Below are 22,111 nucleotides of genomic sequence, written 5' to 3'. Positions count from 1 at the left end.
GTGCATATGTGCCCAGCAGGTTCCTTCATTGGCCACTCTAGCCAGATGTTCAAAACCATCTCCGTTATCTGTGGTAACTAGGAAATGAGTTCATGTGTAGAGCATCTGCTTCACTTGTGCATGGCCTTGGATTCCAACACCAGCTTCTTTTCTTCAGTGTGTGCGGGGTTAAAACAATTTCTCTTGTAGCCCTGGCCTGGAATTTGCTCTGTAGACCAGGCTGGCCTCAAACCCACAGAGATCCACCTGCCTCTGCCTCCCCAGTGCTGGGATTAAAGGCACAGGCCATCATGTCCAGCTTTTATTTAAACATTTACTTTGTAAAAAGATTGTGTGTGTGTGTTTGCCTGTATGTATGTGTGCCACGTACATTCCTGGATCCCATGGAACTGGGAGTTTCAGATGGTTATAAGGTACCACATGAGCGCTGGGAACAAAGCCTGGGTCTTCTGCACGATCGGCAAGTGCTCATAGCCTCTGAGCCAACTTTCTCTCCAGCCCCCGAAGATTTCATTCCTTTGTAATTGTGTATGTGTGGAATGTGAGCACAGTGCCTGTGGTAGCCAGGGGAGAGCACTGGACCCCGCCCCCCAGCTGGAGATGCAGGCTACTGTGAGCCGCTGTATTGGTGCTTCAAACAGAATCTTGTGTGCTTTTTTTTTTTTGTGGTGTTCTTGATCCCTCTGGCTCATGCAATCCTTCCTCCTCCTCTTCTGCAGGGTTGCCTGCCTAATTTTTTTAAAATATTTTTTATGATTTACTTTATTTTATGTGCATTGGTGTGAAGGTGTCAGATCCTCTGCAACTGGATCTTCAGACAGTTGTGAGCTGCCATGTGGATGCTGGGAATTGAACCTGGGTCCTCTGGAAGAGCAGTCAGTGCTCTTAACCACTGAGCCATCTCTCTAGCCCGTAGTTTGCACTCTTAACCAGCTAAACTCTCTCCCAACTTTTAATAATTTAATAAATGCTTAGGCATGCTCGCATAGCAGGCATGACTTATGAGACAGCAACTTCAGTTGCTGGTGGTCTGGCGACACAGTTAGCTGACTTGGGGTCTTGGGTCACTACAAAGGGTTTTAAGCTGCATACCTGAACCCCAGCACTTGAGAGGCTGTGGCAGGAGTTGTTCAAGGCCATTCCTAGCTACGTAACCAGTTGGAGGCAGTCAGAGCTATCTGAGATCTGCTCTCAAAAAGCCAGTCTTCCTCTTTCCTTGAGGCCACCGTGCCACTCAGATTGAGATAAAGACTGAAATTCCGGGACCACGTGAGCCACAGCTGGAGCCACATTGGTAAGGACTGGAAGCGCCCAGGAGGGGAAAGGGGATGTTGGTGGCATGCCTCATGACAGGGTCAGAATCATCCAGGTGACTCTGGCAAAGCTGGTATGAGTCATTACCACTCAGAAAGGAACCAGAGGAACTGGCAACCTGGATAAACCGTGGACACGGAGCAGTCAGCGGACACTGGTGATGCTGCTGCAAACCAGGACAGGAGCTGCTCCTGTCATCAGGGCGGTGGGACTGGGATACTGCAGAGTTCTGGGCATGGAGGCCGCCGTAGCAGCCTGTCAACAATGACCAGACTCTGCAACAGAAGAGCTGAGGGGATCAAGTGTGTTGGGGGTGTCTTTCCCGTGGCTGGAGCCACACAGGGAGGTTCATTAAATGCTAACATTCATTAAAAAATAAATCTCAAAGCCGGGCGGTGGTGGCGCATGCCTTTAATCCCAGCACTCGGGAGGCAGAGGCAGGCGGATCTCTGTGAGTTCGAGACCAGCCTGGTCTACAAGAGCTAGTTCCAGGACAGGAACCAAAAGCTACGGAGAAACCCTGTCTCAAAAAATCCAAAAAAAAAAAAAAATCTCAAAGCCAGGCGGTGGTGGCGCATGCCTTTAATCCCAGCACTCGGGAGGCAGAGGCAGGCAGATCTCTGTGAGTTCGAGACCAGCCTGGTCTACAAGAGCTAGTTCTAGGACAGGCTCCAAAAACCACAGAGAAACCCTGTCTTGAAAAACCAAAATAAATAAATAAAATAAAATAAATAAATCTCAAAAGAAAAAAAAAGTATTCTTTTACTACCTTTCCATTTGGGAACCCCTTCTGTACTTCATTTCACCTTATGAAGCGAAAGAAAGAAAGAAAGAAAGAGAAAGAAAGAAAGAAAGAAAGAAAGAAAGAAAGAAGAAAGAAAAAGAAAACCAAAGACCCCAACAAACTTTAGTCTCCTCATGTCCCAGGCTGGTCTGGAACTGAACTCAAAGTCTTGATCCTTCTAGCCTCTTCCCAAATGCTGGTACGGCAGGTTCATGCCACTACACAATGCTTCAAATAAGAGGTTTCCAACAAGTCAGGCGGTGGTGGTGCACATCTTTAATCCCAGCACTCAGGAGGCAGAGGCAGGCGGATCTCTGTGAGTTCGAGGCCAGCCTGGTCTCCAAGACAGGCTCCAAAGCTACAGAGAAACCCCCCCCCCCAAAAAAAAAGGTTTCCAACAGAAAAAAAATTATTATGAAAGTGGGGGAAAGAGTCTCACGTGGAGGGCTGATATTTGCTCAACCTCGGTTTCTTCCTCCCTTGTGTGCCGGGCAGTGGTAGTGTACACCTTAGTCTCTTAGTGCCTTTAGCACTCAGGAGGCGGAGACAGGCGGACCTCTGAGTTCGAGGCCAGCCTGGTCTACAGATCTCCAGGACAGCCAGGGCTACACAGAGAAACCATCTCTAAAAAGCAAGAAAACAAACAAAAACAACGATTTTGTTCTGGAAGATCACGAGAGCCTTCGTAGTCTCTAAGTTTTGGTCTGGGCATCCACTCTGGAGGAGCTGCCAGGTCTGGCGACCTTCCCTGTCTGGGCTGGAAATCCCCTCACCGGTCAACCCAGGAGTCCCCGGCTGGGACTCAGCCTGCAGAGCCGGAAATGGTCCCTTGGGTTGAGACAGCTTGCCTGCGCGCTGGCCCGGGGCATCCCTCTCCCTTCCTCACTTCCCGGACTCCGGCTTGTTCCCCAGCATGTTCAGCTAGGACTCGGCTCTAAGACTGCATTGTTAGCCCGCGCAGCACGCCGCGCTCACGATCTGTACCTGGGTCGCAAAGATTCCAGCTCCCTCCGCCTGCTGTCTAGTCAAAGGGCCAGCTCCTCGCTTATGCTATTGGTAGACAGAGCCGTCTTTCAGAGAAGAGGCCGGGACAGGTGCCCTTTCCAGGTTCTAATTGGTCGTCTTGACAGTCACTCACGTGGATCTAGCTTGCAATTGGGCTTCTTTGAAAGAGGGCCTGACTCTCAGGCTTGTGGGCTCTGAGTCTTTAATCTCTTAAAAGTTGAGAGCTGTTGTCCCCGCCTCCTGGGTGGGCCTCATTGGCTCCATCTCTAGCCTCAAGGGCTGTGATTGGATGTCGCCGCGCGGGGCGGGCCGGCCAGAAGCCGCGGCCGTTGGCGAGTGCTCCGCTCTTACCCCTCCCATCCCTCAGTGGCGGCTAGAGTGAAGAAGCTCCACCCCCTTGGCGCTTCCTGATTGGGCATTTCTAACGCGTCTCTGGCTCATGATTGGTCCGCGGGGTCCCGGACCGTCGTCTCCGCCCTCCAGCGGCGACTACGGCGGCTCCGAGGTGGGGGAGGGGCGAGGAGGGCCGGCCGGCGCCGTCAGTCAGGCAGCGGGAGCCGCCGGGAGCGGATGGCGGCTGCGGTAGCGGGCCCACTCGCCGCCGGGGGTGAGGAAGCTGCAGCTTCAGTCCCCGCGCCAGGGTCTCCTGGTCTACCCGGGAGCCGCAGCGCAGAACGAGCCCTAGAGGAGGCTGTGGCCACCGGGACTCTGAACTTGTCCAACCGGCGTTTGAAGCACTTCCCCCGGGGCGCGGCCCGCAGTTACGACCTGTCAGACATCACCCAGGCTGGTGAGTTGCGCCGGTACCCAAAGAGAGAAAGAGAGGAGCGGACCCTCACGGGACCGCGACCCTCATTTGCATAGCCCCGCCTCGCGCTCGAATCAGGCCCACCCCCTTCACCTGGCAGTCTTGAAGGCTCGCCCCTCGGGATTGGCATCGAGCCTGCGACCTCCCCTCTCCGCTGTAAGAACCGCTGGACAATGAGTTCGCTTCAAGCTTGCACACAACACTTTTGGCCGAGCTCTCTGTGACTTTCCCCTTTATTTGCATACTGCGCACCTGTAGTGGGGCCCCGCCCCTCACCTGGTTGGCTTCTGCAATCCTAGACCTGCTCGGCCCCTAAAGCAAGCCCCCCCCCCCATTGATAATCTCAATAATCACTGCATTTTGCCTCCTCCTGGTCGTTTCCAACTCTTTCCACACTCCTCCACCTCGATTCCAGCAGCCCCAAATTATCTTTCCCAAAGGTCGCCCCTAACAACCCTATGTTTTTCCTGCTTTACCGTAGTCTCCACAAGTCCCAGACCCTTCCCGCCGTCCGCCCGAGCCCGACTGTGTGTGTGTGAAAGAAGTGAATCTCCCGCACTTAACTTTCCATCCATTATCCTTGTCCCCTTTATCTTTTTCCTGCCTCTGTGAGGTCACTGTGTAGCCTGTGACCTCATAGGAACCCTAGAATTACCATTTCAGGTTCTGCTTTTCCCTTAGGGGAGGAACTTGAGGCAGTTTGCAGAAAGGAAGGAAATTGGATCTCTTAGTTAGGAGTGCTGACCTCCTGGAGACGCTCCTTCCAGTCCCCGCCCTCAGGATCCCTGTAATCATGCCCCCTCCGCCCTGCTGTGTGTATGTTTGGGATTCCTCTAATCATGTACCCTCTACCCTGTGTCTGTTGCTGGCCAGGCCCTGGGGACTGTACTATGACAGGTGAGTCAGGCTTCAGCTGCTTTAGGAGGCAGCCTATGAACTTGGGCTGGCAGCTGAGGGCGGGGATCGGAACACAGGACTGCATTCCCGGAGCCCCACCCCAGTCTGGGCTGGAGTGCGAGGGCCCCTTCTCCTGCTCCTCTCATCTCCAGGCCGGCAGGGGCCCTCGGACTGGATCAAAGAGCACATTGCTGCAGCAGGTGCCTGCCCACCTGTGGTCACCCCGCCTGACTGGGGCACACACTCTCCTTTCAGCTCTAGAGAGAAAAAGTTTAAATCTGCCTGTGTTTTAATTCTTTCCCCCTATACAGCTGAATGAGTCCTGGGAATGGGTGAGCCCCACGAGCGGTTCTTACCCCTCCCAGGTCCCCCCAACCCCCAAGCTCCAGATTGACCTCAGCAGCTGTGTGACACTGGCCGTCTGTTCCCTTTCCCCTCCCCCCTTGCTTGTTTTTTGACAAAGACCAAATGTTTTTCTTTACTTCCTCAGGGCTCTGTCTCAGTGAGTGGACTCTTGGGGGAAAACTACCAAGCACTCGTAGCCCCTCCCAGCTCCTGCCCTTGCCCAGCCTCCTCCTCCAGCATTCCGACTGAGGGTGCAGCTAGGGCTCCCCTGGGTACAGGTTCAATTGTGTGGTAAAGTGGGGAATTCCCAGCCTCCTGAAAGCCCCCCTCTGCCTTCTTCAGTCTCTTCGGAGCCCAGGTTCTAGGCAGGTGGGTTCCATTATGTCCAGCTGTCCTCTGTCTCCTCTCTCCAAGCTGGGTACTCCTAACCTGGGGCCGGCGTGTGTTGTGTGTGTGTGTGTGACAGAAGCCCAGAGTTGCCTGGTGCCCTGTCCTCCACATCCCTTGCTCTCCAGCGCAGACCAAATGCTTCAGCATTGTGCTGCTGGGTTATTCTGGACCCTCTCCTGCTTGTTGTGCCCTGTGTGTTCCCTCTGTGGACGCCCCTAACACCCAAGGGCGGTGTTCCCTTGGCCTACTAGTAGAGAGCTGGGTTGGGTTGGGGGAGGGCAACTTCTAGCAAAGGAGAAGTGTAGATCATTCTCCCACAGACCACATCCTGTGCCCCTGAGCCCTGCCTCCTCCAGCCTGGGCTCCTTCCGCCCCTGACTTCTGCCCCTCTACAGGTCCTTACCCCATCTCAGCGTGGCCTCCACTCCCATGAATACAGGCACACTCCCTACCCCCCTCACTTATACATCTGTGGGCACAGAGGAACAGGCAGGTGTCAGGCATGAGTGTAGGACCCGATGCAAGCCTTCTACCCTCTCCGGAACCATTTTTCCCACACTAGCTCTGTCTGTGTTCACTAGGGCTGGGGCGAGGAAGAGAGCAGTTTGTAGAGCATCAGGCTAATATCCCCTGGGAAAACAGATCCTACAAGCCACAACTGCTCCATTTCCTGTCACAAGATGCGTTTCCTTGGGGAATATTCCCCAGCTTCCCCTTCTCTTAGCCTTTACCCCCTTCTGAAGGAGGGCCCTTAAAGAAGCTCACAACAGCTCTTGCTAGGATTTCCCCTAAAAGGCCCAGACACCTCCCAAGGCATGCTGAACAGAACAAACAGAAACACAGGCTTCTAGGGTTCTGGTCTGCATCTCTACACTGGAAGGAACCACAGTGCCTCTGGCACTGCCATGAGCCACTGTCTGAGAGAAGGGGGTAAAGGCCCCTCCTCAGTCCTCACCTTCATTCTGTGCTCTGCTCAAGGTAAATGCAAAGATGCTGACCTGAGGTCTAGGTCAGAGAGGAAGCAGAGGAAGACTGCTAGGGTTGGGAATAGGACAGCCAGCCTGGGGACAAAGGAACCCCAAATGGGAAGAACCTCGAGGACTCTGAGAACCTGGTTCCCAGCCCAGCTTAGCCTACTTCCTTTCCCTCCTAGACTTCCTGAACTTAGACGTTCATAATCCTTTGGGGCTGGAGGCTGATAGAAAACTAGCCAAGTGTTAGGGCCTTACTTAATCCCTAGAGCCAGGATATATCTTGTCCTTGATTTCGGCCCTGTGTCGAAAACAGGTTGAAGCTGGGAGGAAGGACTTCCCTGTGGTTCCCCCAGAGATTTCTGTATTATCCCCTTGACCTTTCCTGCCTATCATCTTACTGTTGTTTTCAACTTCTCTTTTGTGTACTGGGATCACATCCAGAGCCTTCTGTGTGCTAAACCCATTGAGTCACAACCAGCCCTGACCAGGCTCTTTTTTTGGTGGGGAGTGGGAGAGTAAGTTCATCGTGTGTATGGAGGCCTGCAGAGGATGTCGGGTGTGCTGTTCCCTCACTCTCCGCCTGATCGTCTTGAGACAGCATCTCTTACTGAACCTGGAGCTAGGCTGGCAGCCCACAAGCCCAGCTCATTTCTTCTGACCCCACCCTATCCTCGGCACTGAGGTCACAGTACATACCCATGCCCAGCTCTTTACACACGTGCTGGGATCTGAACTCAGGTCCTCACGCTTGTGTAGTGACTGTGCTCCCTCATGGAGCCTTCTCTTCATCCCTCAGACTGTTTTCTCACAAACATAACCCCCTCCTGTGACCTTTCACCTCTCCTGACATCTCGGAACATGAGCAGCACAGTGCTATAGAGCATTGCCACACTGCTGGGAGAGCTCAACATTTGTCTTAGTTTTGGTGTGTGTGTGGGGGCAGAGTCAAGTCTAGCTGTCTAGTCCTGAACTCTGCATTCTCTTCTCTCAGCACTCTGCTGGAGTTACAGGCATGAGCTGCCACATGGAACTTCATTTGTAAATTTAAAGGTGGTGTTTATGGTCTGTCCATAGCCTCCCATGTCTGGCTTTCTCTTTGCCTTTCTGGTTGTACTTGTATGTGCTTCAGTGTGTAGAAGACTTGTCTCCCCAGGGAGCCCACGTTTATGATCGTATGTCTATGTGTGCACACACCTGTGGAGACTAGGGATCAGTCTCAGCTGTTCTGGTGCCACCCACTGCTTGTTTGAGGCAGGGTCTGTTCATTGATCTGGTCACTTGAATCAGCTAGGCTCTCTGGTCAGCTGGCCAGTGAGCACCAGGGAGCCACTGAGCCACGACTCCCCGGTGGTGGGATTGCAAGTGAACACTACCACACTCTGCTTTTTAGCCATGGGTTCTGGGGGCTCGAACACAGGTCCTCACTCATGTGCAGCGGGCACTTTATCCACTTATCTCCTTAGCCCTGTGGGCTTGATTCTTTCAGTCAGCGGAGGATAGGGATCTGGGTAGCTGGTTCAGGGGACATTCAGTCTCTTTGTGCAAGGCTGACTCTTTCCTTAGCTCTTTCCTGACCCTTACTTTCCTTAGACTTGTCTCGGAACCGGTTTCCCGAGGTGCCCGAGGCAGCATGCCAGCTGGTGTCCCTGGAAGGTCTGAGCCTCTACCACAATTGCCTGAGATGCCTGAACCCAGCCTTGGGGAATCTCACAGCCCTCACCTACCTCAACCTCAGGTAGTGGGAACTTATTCTGTAGGCCTCAGAGACCAGTGCTATGGCCCTGAGCAGTGCTCCTGGTTCCCCAGAGCAGGCCCAGTGCTGAGGTGCCCTGCCTGAGGAGTGAGGCTGCTGCCTTTCTCCCTTTCACAGCCGGAACCAGCTGTCAGCTTTGCCACCCTACATCTGCCAGCTGCCCCTTCGAGTACTTATTGTCAGCAACAACAAGCTAGGAGCCCTGCCTCCAGACATCAGCACCTTAGGAAGCCTGCGGCAGCTTGTGAGAATAAAGGGCACGGGCCAGAAGAGGGACTATTGAGCCAGGCTCCGGGGACTTCTGGGGGGTAACTAGAGAAAGGTAGGAAGCACCTTGGGAAAAAAGGCTTGGACTAAAGGCAAGTAGCCAGAGAGAAATAGCAGCGCAATTTCTGCTGATTCTGGGCTTATAGTGCCTTCTCTGACCTAGGACGTGAGCAGCAATGAGCTGCAGTCCCTTCCCGTGGAGCTGTGCAGCCTCCGTTCCCTGCGGGATCTCAATGTTCGGAGGAACCAGCTCAGTACCCTGCCCGATGGTAAGGAAGATGAAACCCAGAGGATGTGTGAGCTTGTGTGTGTTCCTTCACCAGCGAGGCTGCTGTACGGGAGATCTGTAGATGGGGGCTTCTGACTGTAAGGAAGATGAAGCCCAGAGGATGTGTGAGCTTGTGTGTGCCTTCACCAGCGAGGCTGCTGTACGGGAGATCTGTAGATGGGGGCTTCTGACCAGACGGCTACTAACATTCTCACATTTAGATAAGGTTGCTCTGTGGTCAGGTGGTATTAGGGCCCTCTGTGGGTTACAACCCCTCTCCTCATCTCACAGAGAGCGGAGAGAGCTCCTGGGGTCTCTGGGCTCTATTTTATAAGGACACTAATCCTCTCTGGACTTCGCCCTCTCGACCTGAATTGCCACCCAGAGGCCCCACTTCCTAGTATCAATCACTTTGAAGGTTATGATTTCAACATATGAAATGGAGGGGCACAAACACTGAATTTGAAATAATGCTGCTACCTTGGAGAAGTCACAGGCAAGAAGACATCTTATAAAAAAATGACCTTGCCTTGTTGCTCAGTGATATTCAGTATCTAAAGCAAACAGTAAACAGTGGTATTTGCTCTTGACCATGGCAACCTTCTGAGACTGGGAAGGCGTGGATACATAGTTCTGTTTTTATGTGGGAGCAGGCTAGGAAAGAAGGGTAGGAGGGAAGTCAGCTGTAGAATCCTAAAGTTGGAATGGACCTTAAGGCCCACCCAACACCCACCTCACCCCAGTGAGAGCTCTCAAAACACTAGCCAGGTGATGCTCTGAATCTCCTCACAAGGACTCTGGATTGGGGAGGGGGAGTAGTCCTGACATGAGAGTCTAAGCAGCCCTGTTCAGTGGGGTAATTATGATGTACCGACACTTGATAGTCTCTGTTGGGAAGCAGGCATATCTTCTTGTGCTCAGCCAGCATTGTTCTGGGGTGTGTGCTTCCTGCATTTCAGGTGAGGGGCCTCCCCCCCAATAGATGTGACTGAGATCTGAGACCAGTCCTCAAAGGTTTAGTGGCTTCATGGACGAGAGACACACATTCATAGGGAACTGCTAAAGCTGGAGGCTTGGGAGCCCAGAGAGTGAGAGGGGGCAGCAGGGTGGAGCCTGGGAAGTGACTGACATCACTGGCATAGCTGACCTTAGAAGGTGGTCCTGGCAGAGGAGCATCAGAGTAAAAGCGTGGAAGCAGTGGGAGCGTGATGTAGCAGGGATGCAGTTAGAAGGACAAACAGGAAGGGTGCATATTTGGTTGTGAAGAACAAGAGTAATGGGCACCCATCTTCCCTGCCTCCTTCTCCCCCTTTCTGCCTCTGCCCTCTGCTTTCCAAGTCCATTAAGTGTCTTCATGAATTTTCTGTTACTGGAAGAAAATAACCGAAGCTGAGGGATTTTGTTTTGTTTTGTTTTGTTGAGACAGGGTTTCACCATCTAGCCCTGGCTGTCCTAGAATTCACTCTGTAAACCAGGCTGGCCTGGAGCTCACAGAGATCTGCCTGCCTCTGCCTCCCAAGTGCTGGGATTAAAGTCGTGCACTACTCCACCCAGTGGGAATTTTGTTTTTATTTTGTTCTTTGAGAGATGGTCTCTTGTAGTTTAGGCTGGCCTCCAGCTCAGTATGTAGCCAAGAATGGACTTGAACCCTACTTCTCCTGCCTTTACCTCCTGAGTGGTGGGATTCCAGGCATGCACCTCCGTGCCTAGTCTCTGCAATACTGAGGACCAGACCTATAGAGCTTTATGCATTGCAGATCAGCATTCCACCAGCTGAGCTGTATACCAGCACTCCTCTTTGTCTTTTGAGACAGGGTCTCCCCGAAGCCCGGGCTGGCCTTTGACTTGTGTGCTCCTTGTGTTTCAGCCCTGAGTGCTGGTGCTGTGTGAGCCAGCACTGGGGCTTGAGGACCAAGTCACAGGATTTGTTTAAACACCTACACCCCTCTCTGTGCAGGTAGCGCATGTCTGTGGGTGTCGAGGGCATCACAGGGCAGCATGGTTCAAAAGTGCCAGAGAGAAGACTGCTTCCTGATGGTCCATTAATCTAGGAATCCATCCATGGACTAGCCTGTTCCATTCGTAGAGACAGACCCATGACCCAGCTACCTCCTGTAGATCCAACCTCTGAACACCATTTTCAGGGATTTGGTGATTATCTACCACCTGAAATTTAGTCATAGTAATAGGGGCGTAAATATAGGGAGTTCTTCCTGGAGCCTAAAAGATCCAGGCACATTGCTTCTTGCTTACCAAGGAAGAGTGAATCCCAAGACCCTGAGGTGTGTGGAAGATTCATAGAAGACATGGGATTGGGAAACAGCTTCCTGATTGATTGATTGATTGATTGATTGATTGATTGTGGGTTTTTGGGACAGGCTCTCTTGTAGCCTAGGATGGCCTTGAACTGTTATATAGCTGAGGCTGGCTTTGAACTGTGTGCCCTCCTGTACACTGTACCCACCCAACGTCCGCAGTCATGGCTGTGGCATGGGAGGCTTTTGTGCAGTAATCACCAGTTGGTTTGTGTCTTGTGCTGCTTAGTGAAGAATGCACAGTGGACTTCAGTGGGGGCAGGCAGGGGAGGAGGATGCATAGGGCTGAGCTGAAGTAGCCAGGGCTCGACTCAGATCGGAGTGTGGAGAGGAGCAGGTCATTTCTGGGAAATGAGCTGAGCCAGCCAGGGTGGGGGCTGTGATGGAGTGACTGGCTGGTCAGAGTCAAGGGCAAGGGAGAGAACTCAAGACCTTGGCCTGGGCTTCTCCTAACTCTTCCCTTGCCCAACCCTAGAGCTGGGGGACCTTCCTCTGGTCCGCCTGGATTTCTCCTGTAACCGTGTCTCCCGCATCCCGGTCTCCTTCTGCCGCCTCAGGCACCTGCAGGTCATTCTGCTGGATAGCAACCCCCTCCAGAGTCCACCTGCCCAGGTAAAGTGCAGCCTGGGTGAACTTGAGGACAGTGATGTTGTTAGCGTAGAAGGGTCCAGTAAGGCCTGGGGAGCCACCTCATTCTTATGCAGGTGCCCCTCACAGATCTGTCTGAAGGGGAAGCTTCACATCTTCAAGTACTTAACGATGGAGGCTGGACGGCGAGGAGCTGCCCTTGGGGACCTGGTCCCTTCCCGTCCTCCAAGTTTTAGTCCTTGGTAAGGCTCTTGATAAGGGGAAGGAATCCCCTTCTTGGGACCAGAGACCACTCCTGGATTCTAGTGGGAGGGTAGGGGTGCTGCCAGCCTGGGGCTGATGAGGTCTTCTTGCCGCTCCAGCCCTGCAGAAGACTTATTTCCGGGACGTCGATATGATGGTGGCCTGGACTCAGGCTTCCATAGCGTTGATAGCGGCAGCAAGAGGTGGTCAGGAAATGAGGTAAGGACCTCCTTTGTAAGGACATTTGGGAATGTCATCACTGGGAGGGTCTTAGTACTGGGGACTCTGTACCTAATACCTTTTAAGAGATACCTCCCAGTAAGAGGTCATGGCTGGGACTCGTCCTCCCTACTACCTGACCCCAGTCTGAGACTCTGCAGGCCTGAACCCATGTGGTCCTCAGCCCTGCAGAGCCCATGTCCCATCTCTGCCTCTCTGCCTTCAAGTCCACAGATGATTTCTCAGAGCTGTCATTCCGGATCTCAGAGCTGGCCCGGGAACCCCGGGGGCCTAGACAACAGAGGGAAGATGGCTCTGGTGGGCAAGGGAGTCTGCCCAGGAGGGTGAGGGGTGAGTGTGGGCCTGGAAGCCCCCTCCTGCTTGCTCTCTGACGTGCCCTTGCCTTGCAGGCGATGGAGACATGGAGCAGATTGACTTTATCGACAGCCATGTTCCTGGGGAGGATGACGAGCGGAGTGTAGCTGAGGTGAGGACCCAGTTACGTCCCTTGTCCAGGGGAAGGGCACTGAATAAGGAAGTCACTGCAAACTGGGGGACCAGCCTTCTTCAGCCTCTGCTGGTCTCTCTTCAGGAGCAGCTGCCTTCTGAATTAAGCTCCGTAGCAGGAGATGTGGAGAGGACGTGGAGCAGCAGGTATTCCAACCCCCAAACTCACATGTTTGCTCCATACTCAACAGCCCGGGGACCTCCCCTTCACCTGACAAAGGTCTCTCTTGCCCTGTCTTCTGCCAGGAGGGAGGAGCCTGCAGGGGAGGAGAGGCGACGTCCAGACACTTTGCAGTTGTGGCAGGAGCGGGAGCGGAGGCAACAGCAGCAACAGAGTGGGGGATGGGGATCCCCCAGGAGGGACAGGTGAGGGCCTGGGGCTGCTGCACAGCAGGCAGATGCAAACTTCTCTGGGCTCTGTTCTTCTGAATGTGTGGCCTGACTGCAGAGCTCATGCTTGTCTGCTTCTTCCAGTGTCCTGAAGCGGGGGATCAGAGCCGCGGGTGCTTCGGCCTCATCCACGCAGGCCACCTCCAAGTAGGTGTCCTCCCGAGATCCATTTCCCTACGCCTTCCTCATGGCCGTCTCTGAGCCCCTTCTTTTCCCTCAGTGGCCCACCGAAGTCCAGTGCTACCCAGCTGGGAGTTTCAGGGGGGCAGGGAGTTCCCACACCATCCCCCATCTCCCAGGACTCCATTCCATCATCTGGACCAGGTAGGACAGTGTTCTAGATGGTGGCTTGTGGGTGCTTGGGACATAGAGGCCTGAAGGAAGAGTGGGTCACTGAGGGAATGTCTCTCTTGCCTGTCCCTGGCTTTCCCCCCCAGTGACAGCTCCTGTTCCCAGGCCACTGGGTTCCATTCAGAGACCAAACAGCTTCCTCTTCCGTTCATCTTCTCAGAGTGGCTCCGGTGAGTCTTTGTCCTTCTGGCACTAACCTCAGGACCCCTGTCTCTTGGGACTTGTGTCTCTCGGGGGTATTGTCCCTTTTCATGGAGAATCTACAGGCAGGAGGTGGTATTGATACAAGACTGTTGAAAGCTGGCTCCAAAGTTTATCCATGAAGCAAAACTATCCCTGTCCTCCTTTTCCTCCTAGGCCCTTCCTCTCCGGAGTCTAGTTTGAGATCTCGGCCATTTTCTCAGATTATAGACGAGAAGGAACTGATTTCCCAACTTCGCCAGGTGAGCGGAGTGAGATCCGTATAGGCAGAGGCCTGACCCAGCCTGGCACCTCCTTCCCCTTTCTTTCCTCAGGACCCTTCTTTCTTGGCCTAGAACTGTCGTCAAGGAGGGGAAGGGATGGAGTGAGCTCCCTGCTGACCCTACCTGCTCCTCCTATCTCTGCCTCCAGGTCCTTGAGTCACGGCTGCAGCAGCCCTTGCCTGAGGACCTGGCAGAGGCTCTAGCCAATGGGGTCATCCTCTGCCAGCTGGCCAACCAGCTGCGGCCTCGCTCTGTACCGTTCATTCATGTGCCCTCACCTGCTGTGGTCAGTGGGAGCCGGGAGGAGGAAGAGGGGATGGGACAGGTGTGTGACTGCCTGTGCAAACTCTCTTCCTCCTCCTCACCTCCAGCCAAAGCTCAGTGCCCTCAAGTCTCGGAAGAACGTGGAGAGTTTCTTAGAAGCCTGTCGAAAAATGGGTGTGCCTGAGGTATGGGGCCTGCTCTTTGCTCTGGGAGATGTTGGTGTCTAGGGCTCAGCTGAACACTGTGCACGAGGGGCGGAGCTCCATCCACAGGGGTTTCTAATTCTACAGAGAGCATGCATCCTGGGCCCACCCCTCACAGCTCCTGCCCTGCTCTCCTGCCTCCCTGTCCTGCATGTCTGCATGTTGGTACCGCTCTGGCTGTGGTCCTGGTTTGTGAGGGAAGGGTGGGAAGGTATGTGGCTTGATGCTGCTAACATCTGTGATTTGTCCTTGTCCACCTGCCCTGCCCTCCCTTCCCAGGCTGACCTGTGCTCGCCCTCGGATCTCCTCCGGGGCACCACCCAGGGACTGCGGACCATACTGGAGGCTGTGATCCTGGTGGGGGGCAAGGCCCCTCTCCCAGTCCAGCCCTCCTCTGGTCTGGGTGGCTTCCTCCTCTTCTACGTGGCCTCCATGCTGCTGCTCTATGTCGTCTACACTCGGCTCCTGGGCTCCTAGGACCGACGTTGCCCCTTCCTTCCCCGCCTTCTATTTATAAGTCCTGTTCAACCATGTTCCCACCGGTGGTGCCTTCAGCCCTACCAAAGACACTAGTGACCCCACAAACACTGACCTCAGAAGCCCCACTCTATGCCCACAGCAGCCCCCTCCTCCACTAGTGCTGAGGGTGCCTTCCTGTCCTCCCTTAGCCCTCTGTCCCCCAGAGGGATGACAGACCTTGGCTGTTTCCCTTCTCTCCTCCCTCCCCCTATTGGCTGCTGTGGGGGAGCTAAATTATCTCTATTTTGTAGAGAGAATTCTATATTTGTAGGGGATGTGGGCCCATTATGGGCCTTGGCTCTGTGTATAAACTGTATAGACTGTCTCTTCCGTGTGTGCTTATGTGAGCTCCTGCTGCAGCCAGGCCTTGTCCTGCCTGGGCTCCGTGTATGTCATTCTGCCTGTACAGCATTTCCCTTTGGAAATGACAGACCCCTCCTGCCCCTGAGCCTTCTGTGTTGCTTCCATGTGTCATTTGCCTCCAGGCATGGGGCAGTGTCTACCAGGAGAGCCCCCACCCCCACCCCAACCCCGCCAACCTTGCTTGGGGAATGCCAGAGAAAAACTTAACCTGGGCCCCTCCCCCCAGGAGTCCCTGTGCCAGCCCCACCACATCCTGGAAGAGGAGGGGGCCCCTGGAAGGGGCCTCCCTCAGATCGCTGCTGTCCTTCACGCCCTTCTGGAGCAGTCGTAGGGGTAGAGGTTGGGGCTAGCCCCAACACCCACTGGACCTGACCTGGGAACAGATGACACCTGGGCCCTGCCTATTAACAAGGACTTGGTGACCACGGCCCTGTGTGTAGCACTGGGCTTGCGTATCCCCCTGCCCTTGGACTGCTTCGAGTGCAGCCCCTGGTCAGGGTGAAGAGTGTTGTGTCAAACACAATAAAGAAAAGCCCAAGGCCTGTAGGCTGGCCCTCAGGTGTGTGCCTGTCTGTGAGTGTGCGAACTTCTTGGGGATCTGGGTCCTCTCGGTGGGTCCCAGGGTAGACCGTGATGTTGGTGATGTTTCCGTGCTGGGTAGAGGGGCAGTAAGGGCGCAAGTGCCCCGTGGCTCTGCCGCCAGGGGGAGCCCTTGAGAAGCTGGCGGGAGCGCACCTCGTGGCTGTAGAAACTGGCGCGCAGGCGTCGTGGCGACACCTCTGAGGTAGCTAAGATTTGGGCGCCTATGTAGTCAGGACCACACGCGGGCACAGTGGTGGGTATTGCCCGGCGCTCCACCAGGCACAGGATGTTGCCCTGGCTTGGGCCATGGGGCTCAGGCCGGGAGGAGGCCACAGAGGAGTCAGGCCTCTCCACGGGCAGTGACCACGGCGGGGAATGGAGCTCTGGAGAGGAAACCACGGAAGAGCCAGGAGCGCCCGTGCAGGACAGGTGAGGGCCTGGTGCGGGCCGCTAGGAGGTGGCGCTGGCGCCTTCCAAAACAGAAAATCCCCGAGGTCGGTGCTGGAATTGGGTTGCTGGCTCTGTGACTGACTCAGGTCAGCACTGGGAAGTGGAAGAGCATGTCCTTCCCTTCACACAGCCCACAGCCCCAGGCCCTCAGCCCATCTGAGACCGGAAGAAAGCTGCCGCTGGCCTCCAATCATCTGGTTACAGAGCCGACCACGACCACGGAAGCCCCAGGTAGGGACCAGGCCTTGCTGGTTTTACCCACAAGGCCCCAGAGATTCAGAACTTGTTCTAATCTTGTCTCTATCCTTCGTAGTACCTCTTTCTTCCCAGGTGACCACCCAGGTCACCCCCTCAAGGATGACCCCACTGCCGCTTTTGGATCCCGGCCACGAGGCTAACGCGAGACCTCAGCTGGTGGTGAGTTGGGGATCTGTGGCTCTGTCTCCAAGTAGCAGAGATGCCATAAAAGATGAGCTCAGTCACTTCCTGTTCTCCGCAGGGGGCCAGCTGTGGGTCAGGCGTATCCTTGTCCGGCAGGACACTGTGTCATCCTTCCTGGCCTATGTATGATGTCTGGGGCAGGATCCCTACCTCAGGGCATCCAGAAGAAGAGCAAGTGTCCAAGGATACAGGTACTTTCCTTGGCCCCTCAGCTCAGCTGGGATATTTCTGGGGCAGCAGCTACAGTAAGGGCTAGGATGGAAGGCCGAGGCCACCAAGCTAGCAGGCTCTCCTCCTCAGGGCTCCCCGTGACAAACTATGAAGATGTCTTTCTCTTGGACCCTCTGCTCGCCTGTGGGCAGCGTATTCCCTTGTACCTGTCCAAGCCCCCTCAGCAGGTAAGAGGGAGCCTCCCTCCAGGATTCCCTTTCCTCTCCATGCAAGGCGTGGGAGGACAAACTTCCCTTCCTGTTTTCTCAGGCAATGGGCTCTCGGAAGCTGCTGCTCCCACCTGCCATCATGTCCCCCTCTGTGCGTCCCTCCTCATCCCAGGCCTGCTCTTCCACCTGGCTGAGCGAGGCAGAGATGATTGCCCTCGCTGGTCTGCTGCAGATGAGCCAGGGCGAGCTGAGCTCGAACTCCTTGGCAAGCCCTCTGACCTCCAGCAGCTGCCCAGACCCTGTCTCTGCCTCTGAAGACCCAGGCCCCAACGGTGGCCAGAGCTGTTCTGGAAGCACTGACCCATGTCCCACACAGACCCCAGATACCCCCCATCTATAGTGCCCTCCCTCCATGAGTGCTGGCTTCTCCCCCAGGCTGTTTTGTTGATAATAAACCAGAGTTAGTTTGTGAACTAGACTCTACAACAGGTGCCACAGTGGGGCGTGGGGTGTGGAGGCAGCTGGGCTCCTCCATGCCACCACACTTACTTGCCTGTCCTTCATGTCACCCACTACCTGGGGCAGGGAAATCCATCGAGCCAAGACAGTCAGGGTGCAGAGCACCTTTAATGGGTGATTGGGTCCACAGGATGTGACGGGCTGTGCTGTAGGAAGCAAGGACTTGGTTGGCTTGGTCAGGCCCAGGAACCGCCAGGGGAGCTTGGCTGGCACCGCAGGAGTCTGGCTCAGGAGCCAGGTCGCTGGGGAGCACAAACATGATCCCCGATGCTCCCATCACTTTTGAGCTGGGGCCCTAGGAATAGCTCTCTGACTTGAAAAAGTTGGGTGAGGATAACTTTGGGCTGGGGGGACACAGTGACATCTAGCTATCAACATTTAGGGGACAGGGCTGTCCAAATTTGGGTAGGGAATCCTCATTTCTAGTTTGGCCACAGCTAGCCTGAGACAGATAAGATCCGGGTTTCATCTGGGAAGGCCCAAAACTGCTTAAGGCTTTAGGGTTGGTTTTTTTTGGGTTGGGGTGAGAGAGGTTCTAGAACTTTCTCTCTTAAAAGAGTCTAAATTCGCAGGGCAGAAGTGGCTCACACCTTTAATCCCAGTACTTGGGAAGCAGAGATGGCCAGATCTCTGTGAGTTCAAGCCAGCCTAGTCAACAGAACAAGTTCCAGGACAGGCTCCAAAGCTACAGAGAAACCCTGTCTCAAAAAAAAAAAAAAAAGTAATTTCTTGGGAGAACCTATTTCTGAAGGTTTGTAGGTTGTGTGTGGCTGGAAGTGGTGGCAGGCAAGGGGGGCATAGCACCTGACAGGGAACATGGTGGCCTTGGCTGTACACTTAGCAACTTTTCTCTTCTTTTTGTATCTTCCTTGACCATCTCCTAGAAGGTTCTAGAACTTGATGCTGGCATAGCTATGTGGACTCTCCCCAGGGGCTGCTCCAGGCACTTCCAGGGGAGGAACTAGGTCCAAGTCCACATAGTTGAGGCAGTTGTCCAGGGACCCAGGCTTAGCACTGCTCATGCCTACACAGTCTGGGATGTACATGTAGTCCCCAGATACCTCTGAGAGCTGGGAAGAGCAGGCCGGAGCCTCTGTGGGTCTCCATCTGTCCCTAATGCTGCAGAGGGCACCTCGATGGCCCAGTTCAGGCTCCTTGGCCTTGAGCTCGTAGTAAAAAGGCCCTGGTGAGAGTCTATTCATGGGCATGTACTCTGTGCTCTCACAATCCTGGAGCGATTTGCCAGGAGCTATCCTGGCAGGGATGGGGGGAAGGCCTGGGGGTGCCATCAACATGTAGTCACCAACCTCTCCTCCTGCCATGTGCACGTAGTCATCCCTGACTCCCATGGTGATGTAGTCCCCGCCCAGATCTAGCCCCTTGTAGGAGGGTGCGGGCCCCATCCTTCCCAAGGTTTTGAGATAGTCCTGCTTTGCTCTCTCACCCGGGCTTCTTGGTTGCGCTGCAGAAGCAGGGATTTCATATGGTACCCGGGGAGGGGCTGCAGAAGCACTCTTAGGAGGATCTGCGGACGGTGGCTCATCCTTGCCACTGGCTGCACTGCTCCCCAACCTCTTCATGGCAGCCAGGACGGTCTCATGGATGTTTTGGGCTACCACTGCATCAGGCGCCTGCATCCACAGCTCCCCGGGACCCGTGGGCGCTGAGCGCCCGAGTTCCAGGAAGAAGAACGAGTCTGCATGGCCGCAGCGGCGCACACTGAGCAAGGATAGGCGCAGGGCCGGTGGTGGTGATGCCCGGCTGTCTCTGGAGCCTTTGCTTCCTGGCTTCCGCAGGAGGCTTAGAGCCCCAGAACCCAGGCACAGGCGATAGGTGCCGCTGCTCAGGCCTGGTGCTCGCCCCAGTCCCTTGGACCGCAGTGTCACAGGCCAGACGTCCTGGAACGGGGCAAAGATCCAAGACTCAGGGGCCTCTAGGGGACTGAGACCTGGAGAGAATAGATAGGCAAGTCAGTGAGAGGCAGGGGTTGGGGTCACCGTGCCCCAAGAAACCAAGACGTGTGAAAAAAAAGCTCAAGATTTGAACCTTTGGTGATCTGGGGGAGACGAGTTTTAGATAAGCTAAGTCTGCAAACCCCTGCCCTCCGTGTCCCAGGGCTCACCCATAGCCGTGGCAGCAGCTGCAGCGGCAGAGGCGCGCACCTCCAGCAGGGCGCTGTACCATGCTTGCTGCTCCGCTTCGCTGGCAGCCGCTACACCCAGGCTGCTGTCGCTGGTATAGACGACGATCAGGTAGCGCTGGCGGGCATCCGCACGCTTGCTGATAGTGCAGGCGCCTTCCAGACTCACGCTGCGCCGGGGTCGAGGTGGGCGGCAGCCGCTGGCGAGGAACTTCTTCTCGCTCTCGTAGCACTCCAGGCGCGGAGGGTCGGCGCGCAGAACGAAAAAGCGGCGGCGCTGGGACTTTTGCTTCCGCAGGTGGCCACAAAGCCGCACGTCGGGTGGGCAGGGCCAGGGAAATGGTGGGCCAAGGGACACGTCCGTGGACTCGGCCCCGGGGGAGACTGTAGGACCCGTACCTGCTGGATTCATCTCCAACCAAAGGCAATCAAGTGCCCTCGGAAGGACTGATTTGGATAGGTCTGGTCCCCTGAGCCACCACCAGCTTGGGACGAGTAGCAGAGACCTGGGAGATGGCAACCGTTCTAGCTACCCTGCATCTCCCTACGCCCTCTCCCGACTTGAAGTGAGCAAGGAGCCTGTACTCAAGCGTCCCAGTGGCCAGTGACACCAGGACTCCTAGATCTAAGGAAAGCTGACCCAGCTGGGTCAGCCTCAGTTAGGTCAGCCTCCCTGTGAGAATCTCCACCCCTTCAAGTTAACCCTCCCACGCCCGAGTGCAGGAACTTGGGTTAGGGACTCCTAGGCTAGAGTAGGAGTCCTGCACCGCTGGGACCAAACTTTCATAGGGGCGGGGAGTCGGGGGGTGTCTCCACCAATCAGCTGACTAGATATGGGGGTGGAGGAGTACCGCCAGGGGCAGCCTGGGGCAATCCCGAAAGCCAGAAAGCCAGGGTGCCGCAGCAGCTGTGGTTAGCAGTGATGGGACTGGTGATTAGAAGAACGGCTTAGCCGGTCATCCTGACAGCAGCCACCCGGCTCAGCCTCCACCCTCAGGTCCTCAGTGTCCCTCTCCATCCCACCAGAGATGATTTTTGTGCCTTTGCTCCTGAGTTATTCAGGGAACTTGGCTGCTGAACACTGTGCAGAAGTTCTGTCGGTGGTTCCTCGATGAGTTTGGGGCGACGGATGTCCCAGGATAGGGAACCTAGTAGACTGGTCCCCGGTCACGAGCTGTACCCTCCAGATTCCCATGCATCCAGGTAGCCACTGAGAGACACAGCGAAAGAAGAGGTCGTTTCTCAGGGACACCTTCAAAGTGCCCCTCACCGCCCTGGAGTCAAACAGCTGATCTGAACCTGATGGTGGCTGTGTTCACAGAAGCCGGGGTTCTGTGGTAGATGCCTCATGACCCTTTGCATCCTGAGACGTTTGGGGGGGGGTGTCAGAGGTCAGACTGAGTGCACATGCTTGTGGAGGCCAGAGGACGACCTCAAGAGCCATCCCCTTGTTTCTGAGACAGGCTCTCTGGTTTGGAACTCGACTAGTACATAAGGCTAGCAGGCCAGGAGGCCCCAGGGATCTGTCGGACTCCATTTACCCTGCACCGGGATTACAAGGGCATACTACTACACCCAGCTTTTAAAATATTTATGTGTATAACCAGGTTGCCTGACTTTTGGAAGTTGGTTCTTGCCTTCCATCCCGTTGACGCAGGGTCCCTTTGTGCCCCTGTGCTGCTGTGTACTCCAGGCATGCTGGCCTGGGAGCTTCAAGGCTGGTTAGTGGTAGCCCTGGCTGTCCTGGAACTCTGTAGACTAGGCTAGTCTCGTACTCAGAGATCACCTGCCTTTGCCTCCTGAGTGCTGGGATTAAAGGTGTGGACCACCACTGGTGGCTAGTGGTCGTCTTCTATCTGCTGGGAGTACTGGGATTACAAGGCTTGCCGTGATCCCCGCTTCTTATGTGGACTCTGAGGATCAAGCAGGCCATCAGGTTTGCACGGCAAGCATTTACCATCTGAGCTATGTCCCCAGCCCCTTGGATATTTTGTTTTTCTGGGGTTGGGAGCGGCATGGCGCATTTTGTCAACGCTTAGTTGACAAGTAGTGGTGCCTAAGCAGACATAGGGACCCCCTAATGCTGTGGCAATCAAAATCTCCGTGAGGGAAGCTGCAGATCTGGAGAAAAGGCTAAGCTGCGGGACCCTGTTGGGGTACTTCGGGGAGGGGCTCCCTCGGGTAAGGCACCCATATAACAAGTAAACAGAAGCAGGGGAACGCGGGTCTTTTTCTCAGGCTAGTCCAAAGGTGGCTCAAACAGAGGCCCATGCCCATTTGTAACCTGGGATAGCAGGGAGCTCACTTGCCCTGATCATGAAGCTGGGCCTTGTTAGGCACCTTTCCAAACACTGTATTGACAGCAATT

General features: G+C 55.0%; 3 protein-coding genes across 5 annotated transcripts; 2 read left to right on the top strand and 1 right to left on the bottom strand.

The window, feature by feature from the left end:
• Positions 1–3,624: 3,624 nt before the first annotated feature.
• On the top strand, positions 3,625–15,789 carry Lrch4 (leucine rich repeats and calponin homology domain containing 4). 3 transcript variants are annotated; one of them, XM_075975830.1, is made up of 18 exons: positions 3,625–3,893; positions 8,108–8,252; positions 8,388–8,514; positions 8,701–8,806; positions 11,596–11,732; positions 11,838–11,950; positions 12,071–12,170; positions 12,398–12,488; positions 12,581–12,657; positions 12,763–12,824; positions 12,924–13,043; positions 13,152–13,214; positions 13,288–13,391; positions 13,511–13,588; positions 13,776–13,861; positions 14,031–14,168; positions 14,254–14,331; positions 14,629–15,789. In XM_075975830.1, the coding sequence occupies exons 1-18, from the start codon at positions 3,674–3,676 to the stop codon at positions 14,824–14,826; spliced, it is 2,043 nt and encodes a 680-aa protein (XP_075831945.1). In that variant the 5' UTR covers positions 3,625–3,673; the 3' UTR covers positions 14,827–15,789. The 3 variants fall into 3 exon arrangements, with proteins under 3 accessions (XP_075831945.1, XP_075831935.1, XP_075831952.1); XM_075975820.1 differs by having other exon boundaries at positions 13,505–13,588; XM_075975837.1 differs by having other exon boundaries at positions 3,626–3,893; positions 13,505–13,588; positions 15,458–15,789.
• A 131-nt stretch (positions 15,790–15,920) lies between these two features.
• Positions 15,921–17,557, top strand: Sap25 (Sin3A associated protein 25). Its single transcript, XM_075975851.1, has 6 exons — positions 15,921–16,242; positions 16,394–16,494; positions 16,577–16,680; positions 16,763–16,895; positions 17,005–17,102; positions 17,185–17,557. Exons 1-6 carry the CDS (start codon positions 16,100–16,102, stop codon positions 17,482–17,484), a joined length of 879 nt encoding a protein of 292 aa, XP_075831966.1. The 5' UTR covers positions 15,921–16,099; the 3' UTR covers positions 17,485–17,557.
• Positions 17,558–17,703: 146 nt separating this feature from the next.
• On the bottom strand, positions 17,704–20,924 carry LOC142851770 (uncharacterized). Its single transcript, XM_075975793.1, has 2 exons — positions 19,726–20,924; positions 17,704–19,551 (listed from the first exon to the last, which is right to left on the bottom strand). Exons 1-2 carry the CDS (start codon positions 20,153–20,155, stop codon positions 18,494–18,496), a joined length of 1,488 nt encoding a protein of 495 aa, XP_075831908.1. The 5' UTR covers positions 20,156–20,924; the 3' UTR covers positions 17,704–18,493.
• Between the last annotated feature and the right edge of the window lie 1,187 nt (positions 20,925–22,111).

The sequence above is a fragment of the Microtus pennsylvanicus genome, chromosome 1 (assembly GCF_037038515.1).
Source record: "Microtus pennsylvanicus isolate mMicPen1 chromosome 1, mMicPen1.hap1, whole genome shotgun sequence".
NCBI classification, from domain to species: domain Eukaryota; kingdom Metazoa; phylum Chordata; class Mammalia; order Rodentia; family Cricetidae; genus Microtus; species Microtus pennsylvanicus.
Note: the sequence above shows the minus strand (reverse complement) of the source record. Positions and strands in the feature narration are given on the sequence as shown.

What these genes read in the sequence shown, in the direction of transcription:
- Lrch4 (XM_075975820.1), top strand. Translation starts at nt 3,674, where the DNA reads ATGGCGGCTGCGGTAGCGGGCCCACTCGCCGCCGGGGGTGAGGAAGCT. An exon ending in TCCAGAGTCCACCTGCCCAG is followed by an intron (nt 11,733 to 11,837) that starts GTAAAGTGCAGC and finishes TGCCCCTCACAG; the next exon opens with ATCTGTCTGAAGGGGAAGCT. An exon ending in AGAGGTGGTCAGGAAATGAG is followed by an intron (nt 12,171 to 12,397) that starts GTAAGGACCTCC and finishes TCTGCCTTCAAG; the next exon opens with TCCACAGATGATTTCTCAGA.
- Sap25 (XM_075975851.1), top strand. Translation starts at nt 16,100, where the DNA reads ATGTTGCCCTGGCTTGGGCCATGGGGCTCAGGCCGGGAGGAGGCCACA. An exon ending in CACGACCACGGAAGCCCCAG is followed by an intron (nt 16,495 to 16,576) that starts GTAGGGACCAGG and finishes TATCCTTCGTAG; the next exon opens with TACCTCTTTCTTCCCAGGTG. An exon ending in ACGCGAGACCTCAGCTGGTG is followed by an intron (nt 16,681 to 16,762) that starts GTGAGTTGGGGA and finishes TGTTCTCCGCAG; the next exon opens with GGGGCCAGCTGTGGGTCAGG.
- LOC142851770 (XM_075975793.1), bottom strand. Translation starts at nt 20,155, where the DNA reads ATGAATCCAGCAGGTACGGGTCCTACAGTCTCCCCCGGGGCCGAGTCC. An exon ending in AGCTGCTGCCACGGCTATGG is followed by an intron (nt 19,552 to 19,725) that starts GTGAGCCCTGGG and finishes TATTCTCTCCAG; the next exon opens with GTCTCAGTCCCCTAGAGGCC.